Source organism: Protomyctophum parallelum (assembly GCF_964188405.1).
Source record: "Protomyctophum parallelum genome assembly, chromosome: 9".
NCBI classification, from domain to species: domain Eukaryota; kingdom Metazoa; phylum Chordata; class Actinopteri; order Myctophiformes; family Myctophidae; genus Protomyctophum; species Protomyctophum parallelum.
In genome coordinates, this window is record NC_139706.1 from 3,699,800 (window position 1) to 3,715,242 (window position 15,443).

Genomic DNA, 15,443 nt, shown 5'->3' on the forward strand with positions numbered 1-15,443 from the left:
TCCACCAGGCCGAAGGCATGGGGAGAGAGTATGTTTTATTGTCTCCACCAGGCCGAAGGCATGGGGAGAGAGTATGTTTTATTGTCTCCACCAGGCCGAAGGCATGGGGAGAGAGTATGTTTTGCACCCTGTGCGTCTGTCTGTCCGTCCGTGTGTCCGTCTGTGATCAGCTAATCTCCGACACCGTTGGCTTGATCGCAGCGAAACTGTGCACACACATTCCCTGGATGGTTTGACACTCCCGGATTTTGGTTTAGTCTTAGTCTTTTGAATAACACACCATTTAGTCTTAGTCCTATTTAGTCTTCTGAAATTGTTTAGTGTTAGTCTAGTCTTAGTTGACTATAAAATCTGAGTCTTATTCCTATTTTGTCTTAGATGACTAAATATCAAAAACACTGTTTTTCTTTGTTATCCTGTCATAATAAATCCTCTACCTACAACACACTACACGTCTATTGACTATTGAACTGCTACTTCTATGCTCACTCAATACCAAACAATGCACGGCCACAACAAACATTCCTGACCTTGTGGAGACCTGTGCTCCAAGGAGCACTTTTTCTCTGGGACGCTCTATACGCCATTGCATGACAGCGTTGCTTGCTTGCAATAACTGACCCATACCGTACAATAACTGACCTATACCGTACAATAACTGACCTATACCGTACAAGCACAAAGGCCTTGCATCGCCTTGGTGATCGGACACACAGGTTAAGTATTGTCTCTGTATGTTTGCTTTCAGATCCAGACTATAAAGATCGAGACGGAGGACAACAGAGAGACTCGGTCTGCTAAGGACGCTCTCCTGCTCTGGTGTCAGATGAAGACCGCAGGGTGAGAGCTAGAGAGCAGTAGAAATCACATGAAACAATATTATAGTTATTAGTTACATTAGACCCCTGTCTATAATAGAGCGTCGCAGTCCCGCCCCCCTTTCAGAACAACGAGGGCACCAGGAAATAATTCCCCATTCATTTTCCCCAAAGACATTTCAAAAAGTATTTATTAAAAGACCTTAAAAGCCTCGAACAAAGCCAACAGCTGAGTAGACACATCTTGACAATAAACACATATTTTTGGGCCGAATAAATAATTAGAAAGAAGGAAAAACAACAACAAAAAGTGTTTTACCCTGCCCTTTTTTTCATCTTTCTAATTATCTGTTTCGCCCCCAAAAAAAAATGTTTATTGCATTGATTTGTCAACTCGGTTTTGTCAGAGGCTTTAAAGGTAATATTTATGTAAATACTTTTTGAAATGTCTATGGGGGAAATGAATGGGGGATTATTTCCTGCCCTCGTCGTTCTGGAAGGGGGTGGGACTGCAACGCTCTATATTATGTAAACACTGAAGGTCCATTATGGGCTTGATATATGTTTTGAACTCTTCTCTTTATTTTATACTCTTTTTTAAGGTTTGTCTGACAGTACATGACCACTGAACTTGAACGTCAAATGAATTATGAAAGATTAGTTTCACTGGTAATGGTCGACATTCTGCTAGTGAATCTACAAAACAAAAACGATGTCTTATTGTGCTACCTGGGATGCTACTGTTCCCCAGGTATCCTGAGGTCAACATCCAGAACTTCACCACCTGCTGGAGAGATGGTCTGGCATTTAACGCACTCATACACAGACACAGGTAAGACGCACACACGCACGCACGCACACATGCACGCACGCACACACACACGCACACACACACGCACACAGCAAGAGAGGAAGATAACAAGGAGGAAAAGCTGACCGATAGATATAACAGCAAAACGAAAGCAAGAGCACATTTCCCTGTATTGATTGTTTTATTTATTTTGTTTACCTACAAGTCTTTAAATGGCCTACCTCCAACCAATCTCTCATCCCAGAGAGATGACCAGAAGCAACTGGTCAGGGGACCTGGATGACCACAACTGAACTTGCTTCTGGTTGGTCTTAGGTTAAGTTTGAAGCATTTACAATGTAGAGGAAATCTGGAACGAGTTGATGTTACTGTACTGTACACTTAAATATACAAAAATATATATAAGCGGTTACTGCCCAACAATATTAGATTGTTTCCTACACACCACTGTTTCTCAATCAGAAGTCCAAACACCACTATAGTGGTTCTTGGCATAATTCCAGGTGGCATATAGGAAAATGTTTTAACATTTAACAAGTTTATCAAATTTATTATTATTATTATTTATTTTCTATAACTTTTATCCCACGATTTTGTAACCCATTTTTTCACCCAGTGTCAATTACACTGTATCTAATGTAATCCTGAGCTCTACACTCCCTCCGCCAACCTGGGGAGAGAAACGGACTGACCTCATGCTTCCTTCTATGCATGAGCGTCCAAGCCGCTTCTTTTCAGCTGACGGGGGAGTTTCCCCGGCAGGACGTAGCATGTGGAAGAAACACGTTATTCCAACCAGTTCCTTTCCCCTCCATCAGGTGCCCCAGCTGGCCAGGGGGAGGCAGTTTAGAGACCAGGATTACTGCATGTTTTTTGTGAGGGTACCTACCCTAGGGGACACGGGGAGAACCTGCAAATTCCACACAGAAAGGCCCTTTCGCCAACCCCACCTAGGGTATGGGCACTGATGACACGGAGGAGAGAACGCGCCCACAGCGTCCCAAATTTAAGTTTTAAACTAATTGGCATACTGTAGTATGGGGAAACACATCTTGAAATCAAATAACCAGGGTTTGATATACTATATATACTATATAGTTGCACATAGCGCTGTGCAATGAAAATAGCAGATCTACTGTACAAACTCACAACACGTTACACCGACCCACATTGTGACTTTGTGAGCTTGTAGTGCGTGACACCAGCATGCAGCGAAGAATAAATCTGGTGCGATGCAAGGGTGCGGAATTGGCTGACACCAACTCAGGTTTCCTGGATCACTCCCTTCCACTCCATTCTATCCAGCATCACTGCTCTGCCCCCGCAGTCCACACCACAGTTTCCACATAGCTGCCGTGATCTGTTCCCCACCTACAGTTGCTGTACCTTGTGTCGGCACCCACGGTATCAGTAGGCAGCTCGAGGTAGCTGACACAGTGCCCAGCCAGCCTCATCCTTCTCACTCTGACCTTGTCCACCATGACCCGTGGGAGGCCCCCGTAGAGATCCTCCTGTGTGGCATCCATTCATAGCATTCCTGTGTAGACGCCACCCAGCCAGGGCCTTTTGCTGTTTGTACTGTCTCGGCCCCATGCAACAGTATTGATTCTATACTGTAGCCATATGAACAAGCCTCTTGTTTTATGGTTTTTATTATTTGTGATTGTACAGCACAGCACGTTGGTTAATGTTTTTTTGTTTTTTAATGTGTTTCATGAATACATTTGGATTTGGAAACACAAAAGACCTAATTTATACCACTGTTCCCGTCCAGACCTGACTTGATAGAGTTCCACAAGTTGACACGGTCCAACGCAACTCACAACCTCCAACAAGCCTTCAATATCGCTGAGCAGAACCTGGGCCTAACCAAACTACTGGACCCTGAAGGTACCAGAGAACTGTTAATACATACTGCACAGTCATGAATCCTTCCTGCTTATTAAGCCCAGATCACAGTACAGGGTCGGGTTGGGACAAAACGTTTTTTTAACTCATTGAGTTGCAATGAGTGGCATTGGTGTGGTTAAACAAACGTTTTGTCCCAACCTGACCCTTTGTTGTGGTTTGGAGTAACAATTACCATTGCAGCCTATCGTTTTTCTAATGTACAGTAAAGTACAACTTCATGAGTGTTGATTTGTAAAATGTCTCTGAATCAACTATAGTTGTAAGACTGTCGTCCACCTTTTGATGGCAAAATAATAAGATGAACACATTGGCACTCAAGAAGCATTATTACTATAATTGCAGAACAACAAAAGTTAGCTCACCAAGAATACGATTGCAATATTGGTTTGAATTGTATACATTGTTAGTTTAAAATACTTTTTGACTGTGTCACAACAGTACAGTACAGTACAGTACAGTACAGTACAGTACAGTACAGTACAGTACAGTACAGTACAGTACAGTACAGTACAGTACAGTACAGTACAGTACAGTACAGTACATACGATTCAACACAATATACGATTCACCCACTTTTACTTGTAAAACTGTGACAATAAAGCTTATTCTGTTGTTATTATTCATAAGTGACAGTGCTGTGCCCATGTCTCTCTGTCTTGTGTAGATGTGAACACAGAGAATCCAGATGAGAAGTCTATTATTACTTATGTGGTCTCATACTATCACTACTTCTCCAAGATGAAAGCCCTCATCGTGGAAGGAAAGAGGGTTGGAAAGGTAGGCCACACACCACACACATGTACACGCAAGCACGCATACACACACACACACACACACACACACACACACACACACACGCATGTATGTACAGAACATGCACACATACTGACACACTTATTTCACTCTCTGCCCCCCCCCCCCCCCCTCTCTTTCCACCCCCCCCCCCCCCCTCCCTCCCTCTCAGGTGCTAGAGAACTGTATTGAAACAGAAGCGGTCATCAACCGATACGAGGGCCTGGCCTCAGACCTGTTGGACTGGATAGAGAAGACTATTGCTGTTATTAGCAACCAGAAGTTTGCCAACTCTCTAACCGGAGTTCAACAACAACTGCAGGCCTTTACCACCTACTGTACCATAGAGAAACCCATCAAGTAGGTTTGGTAATGATATGTATATTGTGTGTATACCATATAGGTATACCATGTATTGACGTGCTTTCACAGAATCAAGACGACACCCACCCAGGGCGGATTAACCCATTCTGACCGGGCACCCATTTTGGTGTTGGCATCATGTTATGCTTTAGCTATTGGAAAATAGCAGATCTACAAGCTCATATCGCGCCACCGAGTGGCGCGATACGAGCTTGTAGGTCTGCTATTTTTGAAAAATCGAAGAGCGACTGACATAGAAGAATTCTTTTTTAGAATCTGATCTCAGGTCAGAATGGGTTAATAGCGAAAACAGTTTAGATAGACGAAACTGATCAAATAAAATAGAATAAAGCATGAGTAGCCCAGCTCCAACACACACAAACGCACTTGCGTGCCGCACGCACTCATACGCACATACGCACGCATGCATGCAAGTATGCATACGCACGCACACATACGCATGCACACACGTACACATGCACACACGCGCACGCACGCACACACACACACACACACACACACACACACACACACACACACACACACACGTATGTGCGTGCACACACACAGTCACTCAGTCCCAAGCCATTTGTCCAACAGCATTAGGATCTGTGTTATGAAGCCAGACTGGTAGTCAATTTGAATCAAGTCAAGTTTATCTGTTTGGCCCTTAATCACTGTTATAGCCTCAAAGGGCTTGGGCCCACATCTAACATACTGTAGGAAACACAACTAGTTCTGGTTGACTCACAGGCCCACATCTAACATACTGTAGGAAACACAACTAGTTCTGGTTGACTCACAGGCCCACATCTAACATACTGTAGGAAACACAACTAGTTCTGGTTGACTCACAGGCCCACATCTAACATACTGTAGGAAACACAACTAGTTCTGCTTGACTCACAGGCCCACATCTAACATACTGTAGGAAACACAACTAGTTCTGCTTGACTCACAGGCCCACATCTAACATACTGTAGGAAACACAACTAGTTCTGCTTGACTCACAGGCCCACATCTAACATACTGTAGGAAACACAACTAGTTCTGCTTGACTCACAGGCTCAACAGTGAGTCACAGCCCTGCAGACATATAATATCGTACAGGGGCAGTTATGATACAGTATGCACGCACACACACACACACACACACACACACACACACACACACACACACACACACACACACACACACACACACACACACACACACACACACACACACACACACACACACGTCACATATTGAGTCACTGACCAGTTGAATCACTCTGATTGACCCATTGACTTAAGATATCCCTGTGTTCGATGAAGTGTGTGACGTGTGTGTGTGTGTGTGTGTGTGTGTGTGTGTGTGTGTGTGTGTGTGTGTGTGTGTGTGTGTGTGTGTGTGTGTGTGTGTGTGCTTACATACATACACACACACACACACACACACATATTGTGCCTGCCCTGCAGCCATATCACTCTCTCTGTTTTGATAGCATTAGATGCCATCTGCTGTATAGTGTTAATTGGAAGTTTCAGGCTACGCTAGAGGGACCTGCAACCTCTGTTTAATGAGGCTACAATGATCAGTACCCACACAGAGATACAGTCTTATACTGTGCTACCATACCAGCATATCAACCGCTAAAGTCACGCATGTTAACTAGCCTAGAAAGTCACAACTCATTTTAAATCACACATTGTGGTGGGAGGCAGCATACTGTAGAAACAGCAAAATGACTAGTTTTTAGTATAACAGTTAAAGAGGCATCACATGAAATCATAGTTTAAACTAGAAAAAGTGCCCTTCCGGGCACAGGTCTCCACCAGGTTATCCACAGATCCGTGCAGTTAGAGGTAAAAACACTTTTCGGCCAGTTATAGCGCCACCTTGAGGCTGAGTTGAAATTGTTCATGTGGCATTTCGTCCTCGGCCTAGTGGGAATGTGGGTGCACAATTTGACGGAAATCACGCGATGTGTTCATGATTTGCAGCATTTTGTTTGAAACTGAGCACTCCTGTGAACTTTGGAAGCCAATCTTAACCAATCAGGATGGAGTCTGATAAATCTGAAAGACCCGTTTCGTTGAATGGCTCTAGAGAGACTGTGTACCAATTTGCGTGATGTTTGGACAAAATCTGTAGGTGTACTGTGCAAAAACTTGTTTTGCACAAAGCGGCCTCCTGGTGGCGCTATAACAGGCCGTTCTGGAAAGTTTGGGGCAGAGGTTCATGGTTGGCATCCAGGGAGTGTGTGTGCAAAATATGGCATCGAAAAACTTGTTTTGCACAAAGCGGCCTCCTGGTGGCGCTATAACAGGCCGTTCTGGAAAGTTTGGGGCAGAGGTTCATGGTTGGCATCCAGGGAGTGTGTGTGGAAAATATGGCATCGACCGGGTTAACGGTGGCCGAGATTAGCTGTTCACGGACACACGGACACACGGACACACGGACGGACACGCGGACGGACGGAGTGCAAAACATACTCTCCCCACATGCCTTCGGCCTGGTGGAGACAATGAAAATATGTATGTTAGTACAATATTATTTTTTTAAAGTGCAAATAACATGCATTTTAAAACTGCTTTTAATATTTAATAATCACATTGTCTATGTCCCTCAAAGTTATTGTCTCCACCAGGCCGAAGGCATGTGGGGAGAGTATGTTTTGCACTCCGTCCGTCCGCGTGTCCGTCCGTCCGTGTGTGTGTCCGTGTGTCCGTGAACAGCTCATCTCGGCCACCGTTAACCCGGTCGATGCCATATTTTGCACACACACTCCCTGGATGCCAACGATGAACCTCTGCCCCAAACTTTCCAGAACAGCCTGTTATAGCGCCACCAGGAGGCCGATTTGTGCAAAACAAGTTTTTGCACAGTACACCTACAGATTTTGTCCAAACATCACGCAAATTGGTACACAGTCTCTCTAGAGCCATTCAACGAAACGGGTCTTTCAGATTTATCAGACTCCATCCTGATTGGTTAAGATTGCCTTCCAAAGTTCACAGGAGTGCTCAGTTTCAAACAAAATGCTGCAAATCATGAACACATCGCGTCATTTCCGTGAAATTGTGCACCCACATTCCCACTAGGCCGAGGACGAAATGCCACATGAACAATTTCAACTCAGCCTCAAGGTGGCGCTATAACTGGCCAAAAAGTGTTTTTACCTCTAACTGCACGGATCTGTGGATAACTTTGTATGCCAACTCCCTAGAGGCCAAGGAAAAACCTTTGCCTGGAATTTTTCACATCTGCTCTTTATAGCGCCACCAGGAGGCCGACATATGTAAAACACATTTTCTATTATTACTCCTTCAGATTTTATCAAAATTTCACGCAAATCGCTACACATGATCTCCATAGTCATGTGATCAAGACAGGTTTGTTTGATTTATCATATTCCATCCTGATTTGCCACGATTGGCTCCTACAGTTTTCAGGAGTAGCCCGCTTTGTACAAATCGCCACAACTCCTCAACGCAGCGCCCCATTGCGATGAAACTGTGCACGCATATTCACACTAGGTTGAGGAAGAAATCCTGGTGGAGACCTGTGCCCAGAAGGGCACTTTTTCTAGTTTCTAATGGTTTGAGCCTCAATCACCACTCTGATATAACCAGGCCTTGTCAATTCTTTCTGGACTTTGAAAGCAGTTTTAGCTGCAGTACCACAATGTCCTGAGGTGGAGAGGGTGCTGATATGCAGATTATTTAATATTTGAGTCATTATAATACTCATGCTAGATAAAACCATGCTTGTTTCCATTCAATGCCAGCTTGGAAAATCAACAATGGTGGACATTGTAAACAAAGTGGAAATGCAAATTTGCAACTGAAGACTGAAGAAATGGAGGAATTATACAAAGTAGTGTGACATTGATGACATCACGATGAGGCCAAAATCAGTCGAGCTGTTTCTGAGAGCAATTTCCATTAAAACATCCATATGACATGAAGGCCTGATTGTTCAAAATTGGTTATTTGTGGGGATAGAAAACACACATGGGAGCCCCAAAAACACAAAAGAAATTGAAAAAGTTGAATTTTATGTTATAGGTCCTTTAAATGATGTCAATCCTAATAACAAAAGAAGGGTGCTGGTCTGGACCAAAATATACTATGCAAAATCAAAGGAACAACTGTAGCTCCTGTTTGACAGACTTGGTCACATCATATCATATCAAGTCAATGTAAACACGAGTGAATATGTGTTCATGGTAGTACTTGACATTTCCAAGTGATTTTCAGAAGTCGTTTTCCTTAATCGTACCCTTGGACATGAAGACCAAGGTTATCCTTCTAGATACACAATTTACAATTTAGGCATTTAGCAGACGCTCTTAATCCTTAGCGACTTACATTAATCAAGAACAAAAGAGCATGGGAATACATCACATGAAAAGCATTTATCATGAAACATGCGTAAGCTAAGAAAGTAACAGTGGAATATATATATAATGAAACTATACATATAAACTATACATATATACTATACTATGCTTATTATGTACTATGACGTGCTATGACTACATACAATGCAATTATAGTGCTGTCTACATAACATGCTATAAGTCTGTATCAAATGCTATCTAAGTCTACAGAAATGCTATCTAAGGGGGTAGAGTAAAGGCTCATACATAGTCTGGATTTTCGGTGGTGGGGTGACCACCGAACTACAACATGACGTCACGAGCCGCGGTGCAAAACGGAGCAAACCACCGCCACCGCTCCAGCCCTTCTCTCTGTTTTTACTCACCACCACTCAACGTTATTTCAGCTCCGGTGGTCAGCTCACCACCAGAGCGGTGGTCACCTTACCACCGAAAATCCAGACTATGAATAGGCCTTTAGTGCTATGGGCCATGATGGAGTCTGAAAAGGTGGGTTTTCAGACTACGGCGGAAGATTGGGAGTGATGCTGCAGTCAAGAGCCAAGCCCAGTTATAAGAAGATACAGAAACGCACTTAGATTCCCATCCAACCTGAACCCATTTGTTGCGTATTTTAAACCAAATTGAAAGGTTTTAAATAATATTGGATTCCTAATGAAACGGTCTCTCCCTCCCTTTCTTTTCTCTTTCTCACTGTAGGTTCCAGGAGAAGGGGAATCTCGAAGTGCTTCTATTCACCATCCAAAGCAAACTGAGAGCCAACAACCAGAAACCGTATGTGCCTCGTGATGGGAAACTCGTCTCTGACATAAATAAGGTAAAACCTTCGACAGGTTAAAAAAAGAAAAGAAAAAAAAAGAATTAGGCTATTAGGCTTATCAGTTATCAGTTACTTACAATTTACAATTTAGGCACTACAGAAAAAAGTAATGCATAGTGAGTTAATATTTTTATAATATATGTTTTAATTATCCCACTAGGCGTGGGAACGGCTTGAAAAGGCGGAGCATGAGAGGGGTGTGGCTCTGCGCAAGGAGCTGATTCGTCAGGAGAAGCTGGAGCTGTTGGCTCAGCGATTCGATCACAAAACCACCATGAGACAAGCCTGGCTGAATGAGAACCAGCGACTGGTATCGCAGGTAAGAGGTATTACTAGTAACTAGTTACTAGTTGCTGCTTTCAAAAGTATAGTTACTGCATTATAAAAGCAACTAGTTACATTAACACTTTTACTTTACTTCTACTTTAATTTTTTTAATTTTCCTGCTGCTGCAGTACGACATCTTCCATCTATTGTAGCTCACATGATGAAATCTAGTAGATATTGGAATCATGTCTTCAACATGATTCCTATATCTACTAGATTTCATGCCGTCGTAATGACTGATTTTACACTTGCTGAAAATAGCCGATCTACAAGTACAAGCTCAGAACGTGTCACAGCGCGAGCTTGTAGCCTACTGTAGATCTATTTTCTGTAGAGCTATTTTCAGCATGCAACCAAGTGTAAAATGACTTATACTGGATCTCTTGTCCACTAGTCCCTTCCTAACATTAGTCATATTTTTTATTTGTTTTGTCAATAATATAATCAGGATTAGTTTTAGTCATCATAGCTTCGTTTTCATTTAGTTTCCATTTAGTTTCCGTCGGTGGAAAAAGGTAGTCGACGAACATTCAACAAAATCAACTCTCCCCACCCCCCACCCCCCCCTCTCTCCAGGACAACTTCGGCTACGACCTGCCGGCCGTGGAGGCGGCCATGAAGAAGCACGAGGCCATCGAGGCGGACATCGCCTCGTACGAGGAGCGCATCGGCGTGGTGGTGGAGCTGGCCTCCGAGATGGAGACGGAGGGGTACTACGACATCCGGCGCATCTCGGCGCGCAAGGAGAACATCCTGGGCCAGTGGAGCCTGCTGAAGGAGCTGGTGGTCGGGAGGAAGGCCCGCCTGGAGAAGAACCTCGCTCTGCAGAAGACCTTCCAGGACATGGTCTACATGATCGACTGGATGGAGGACACGCAGGTGGGGAGAGAGAGAGAGAGAGAGAGAGAGAAAAGGAGAAGGGTGTGTGTGTGTGTGCGTGCGGCCATGCGTGCGTGTTGAACTTGACATTGGTATTGTAAATAAGATAAGAGAGGCCCCCACCACGGCTGTGCCGTTTTAAAATAATCTAAGAGAGACCCTATGAGTGTGCTGTTTGTGGAGCAAGTTAAAAAATATATGAAACCCCTTTTTTGTGGTAAAAGTGCTCAAACTTATTTCTTCCCTGACTTGATCTCCTTAACTCTCTCCTTTGTTTTCTTTGTTATCTTAGAAAAATAACTAGATTTTCTTTACTTTAAAACTGTGATGTGACAATAACGTTAGTCTGATTATGATAGAGACTTGAGAAAAGGCAATTTGAGAGAGAGAGAGAGAGAGAGAGAGAGAGTTTTAGTCATCATAGCTTAGTTTTAGGCGACGAAATCAACACTATTGCGTGTCCCTCAGGTCCAGCTGCTGTCCAAGGACTTTGGTAAACATCTGCTGGAGGTGGACGACCTGCTGCAGAAACACAGCCTCCAGGAGGCTGACATCACCGTGCAGGCCGAGAGAGTCCAGACACTGAACGACGCTGCACTCAAATTCACCACCATAGAGGGTGAGATCTTAACACGCGCACGCGTACACGGTACACATATGCGGTTGGTATACTTCATGCACAGCATCTTCAAGCAACTTAAGACAATAGTCAAAACAGTTATATATAATTATAATTTTTCTTCTTTTTTTGGCACACATTCAATATGTACTCTACTATGTAATCTACTGTATGTAAATGTAGTAGTATTCTATAACTTGTTTTAAAGTATGTACACGTACGTCTACTCTGAAAGTATAAACTTCCAGAGTCAAATGAACACTCAATTGTGCTGTGTACTGGAATAATTGAATTGCATTTCTTGCGTTTGAATTGACATGTTTATTCACCCGTTGCCTAGGTTACCAGCCATGTGACCCCCAGGTGATCTGTAACCGTGTCAACCATGTCTCTTCCTGTCTGGAGGAGCTCAAACAGCTGGCTGCTAAGAGACACGCTGAGCTGGAGGAGTCCAGAAAACTGTGGGCCTTCTTTCAGGTGGGGACACTTTACTCTGTCCTTCTGGTACACTTTGACCCATATTTAAGATCCGAGGCCGATAAAAAAATAAATAAAAAGATCTTCGAAGAAAAACCTATGTTTCTATGTCAGTGGTTCTCAAACCTTGTCATGTCAAGGAGCCCCACAATTCATCCTTTGTCAAGTCCTGCCTCTGGTTGTGCCTTTCTTCGTGGTTTTGTGGTTGGACAAAAGTCCTTTCTCTCCATCCACTGCCGTTGAAATAACGTGTTTTTCAGTTGCTTCGTATTGATATTCTGTGCATTAAATTCTTCTTTTAAACTTGGTGTCAGTGGGAAAATAAAGGGAAGCTCCGCACACTCAGATCTGCGCACAATCAGTTTATTTTTGGCAAGCTTTCGGTCTACTGACCTTCTTCAGGCAAACTTGGTGTCAGTAAAAAAAGGAACAGGTGCAGCATGGTGGCTGGGCATATCATGTTTGTTTTGAGTTTTTTCCAAAAATTATGTTTTAGCAAATTCAACATAAACAAGGCGGAACCAGGGCAGAACAAGGCAGAAAGAGCCTGCTGGTTTGTCAGTCAGGGACCAATCAGTCTGACAAATGGTAAATTATATTATTTGCCCGCCCGACCCCCCATCTCAAACGTAAAAAAACGAGACAAGAGTTAAAATGTTCGCTGTGAACCAATATATATTCAAAGATTTGCACACATTTTAAGTAAATATTTGTATTAATACTAAATGCATTTGAAATTGAATACAAATGTTTATACACTGAATAATCATTGTTAATATCCCTTGATTATTACATTTGTGACTATTATGGGCTACTGTATGTTAGCGATGTGGTTCACAGTATTCTGAGAGGGCAGGTGTGTGCAAACCTAGCGGTTCTCTACAGTCTACACCATCAAAGTTGCCCATCCCAGCTTATTGAATGTATTCAGTACATCATTGGCTAGCACAATGCTGAACTGACACATGTGCAGTGCACTGCACACGTGCATGCACAAACTTACAAATCATCTTTTTGGTTGTCCTGTTAGGAGCTGGAGGAGTCTGAGGCTTGGATCAGAGAGAAGAGCTCCATCCTGGGAGCCCAGGGCTGTGGGAAGGACCTGAGCAGTGTCCTGAGGTTACTTCAAAAACACAAAACGCTGGCTGGGGAACTGCTCGCTCACCGTTCACTGCTGCAGGTGAGTGTGCGTGCGTGCGTGTGTGCGTGCGTGCGTGCGTGCGTGCGTCCTCTTGTGTCTCTTGTCCCTCTCGTAAGAAACATCATAATTCATACTGTTATGCAATGATGTTTTCAAATAAACTTGAACTCTATGAACTCTTGAACAGTACACAAGTGCGCTTCAGCACAGAGATTCCCAATTATTTGGGAGTAGAAACCATCGCAGTGGACGTGACATGCCTGCTGTTGAAGTGTCAACAATATTCAACAATCAACAACCGTTATCTACTGTAACTGGCAAACATATATTACGGCCCTTATTACGAGTTCTTGTGGTGGTATATCCTTCTTCTGTAGTCCCACAGTGTCCTGGCATCTATTGGTTGTTTTCCAGTACCCACAGCTAAGCTGCCTGCCCTACAGCAGTACTGAGAGATAGCTTAGATCAGCTGTCACACAGATACTTGAGAATATATATATTTTCTCTTCTTACTTAAATCATCTCGGATTGAACACCATCGTGGGCAGCAGAGGCTGCTGGCAAAGAAGGTGCCAATTTAACACCCATGGTGTACGTGTAATTGTGCATGTGTACTGTGCGCCAGTAAGCACCTGTCACTGAAAACCCAACATTTACATTTCAAATCACAACCTTTGATTGAGTGGTGATACAAGCATAATTGCTATGCACGAGGATGCTTACGCACACCAAAGTCCTTTCCACGGGGGAATAAACTGAAGAGGGGATCTTGAAAAAACAAGAAAGTGGCCGCACACACTGATAGCTAAAGTGCTAAAGAATTTGTTCCAGCTTAGCAATGAAGAGCATCTCGTTGAGCCATCTTTTGAAACATGGTTGGAGACTTCCAGTTTATCAGTATACATTATTTAGCTTGTAGCCACATTTTGATCTCGTCGTCACAACAAAACATTAGGTTACATACTGTAGGTAAACCTGTTTTTTGACTATTCGGTGATATTTTCATTTTTGCTAAATGCATTAGCATTAAGTCATTTTCGACCGTCCGTGTTTAAAAATACATAAATATATATATATCCCACTATAATATATTTATTTTGATATCAATGTTGAAGATGAAATTGTACTGTAGAGCTATAAAATGTATTAGACAGGTCATGAATGGTGTATGTAATAATATGAAATATCATGTTGTTTCTTTGATATGATTGAGACCCCAGGAAGAGTAGCTTCTGTGACGCACAGTGAGCCAATGGGGATCTAATAAATGAATCAAAACCCTTGTCAACCCCTCCCCCAGAACACCATGAAGCGCGGCAAACAGATCCTGAGCGAGAAGAGCTTCGGCACGGCGGGAATACAGGAGCGCATCATGGAGGTCAAAGGCGAGTGGAAGCGGCTGGAGGACCAGGCCGCGCAGCGCCTCGGCCACCTGCAGGAGGCGCTCAACTTCTTCCAGTTCTCCACGGAGAAGGACGACCTGCTGGCCTGGCTGCAGGACGCCTACCGCCTGGTGTCCAGCGAGGACTTTGGCCACGACGAGTACTCCACGCAGTCCCTGCTGAAGAAGCACAGGGGCGTCCGAGAGGCCATCGACAAACACCGGCTACACGTCGTGACACTGCGGAAGCACATGGTGGCGCTGCCCCTGCAGTACCGCGATCAGGAGGTAGGTGGATGAAGGAGAGTAGTTGAGAGTAGTTGAGTGCTTGTCATTGACCTTTGACTAGATCACTTGATGAGATGAAGAATGACTCTGCTCTCCTCCCTCACCTCGTTTCCTTTCCTGTGATCTAACGTCCTCCCTCTTCTGTCTCCTGTCTTACACCTCACAACTCTTTCCCTCACCTTTTATTCTTGGGGTGTATGGTCCGGTCAGGAGGGGATGGTATCTTACATCATGTCGTAGTCAGTGGATTGTATAGTCAGGCCAGAACAAACAAACCAGTATTACCCAAAATCATTATTGTAGGGCCTACCCAATAAAAGCCTTGATGGCTGTGGCCTATAAATCCAACACGTTCAACTACATAACCGGAATACGTTTTTATCGTTTTTTTTTTAGATTTTACCATCCGGCATCCGGTCTATAGACCA

General features: G+C 43.7%; 1 protein-coding gene across 1 annotated transcript in view; it reads left to right on the forward strand.

Annotated features, from left to right (window-relative positions):
* The window catches only part of sptbn4b (spectrin, beta, non-erythrocytic 4b), a 126,534-nt gene that overhangs the window by 24,792 nt on the left and 86,299 nt on the right, over window positions 1-15,443 (forward strand). The window contains 12 exon segments of the mRNA XM_083774003.1: window positions 749-840; window positions 1,570-1,650; window positions 3,404-3,519; window positions 4,205-4,317; window positions 4,505-4,692; window positions 9,783-9,900; window positions 10,064-10,222; window positions 10,807-11,109; window positions 11,578-11,728; window positions 12,069-12,205; window positions 13,236-13,385; window positions 14,647-15,015. Of these exon segments, the coding sequence (XP_083630129.1) occupies window positions 749-840; window positions 1,570-1,650; window positions 3,404-3,519; window positions 4,205-4,317; window positions 4,505-4,692; window positions 9,783-9,900; window positions 10,064-10,222; window positions 10,807-11,109; window positions 11,578-11,728; window positions 12,069-12,205; window positions 13,236-13,385; window positions 14,647-15,015 (1,977 nt within the window).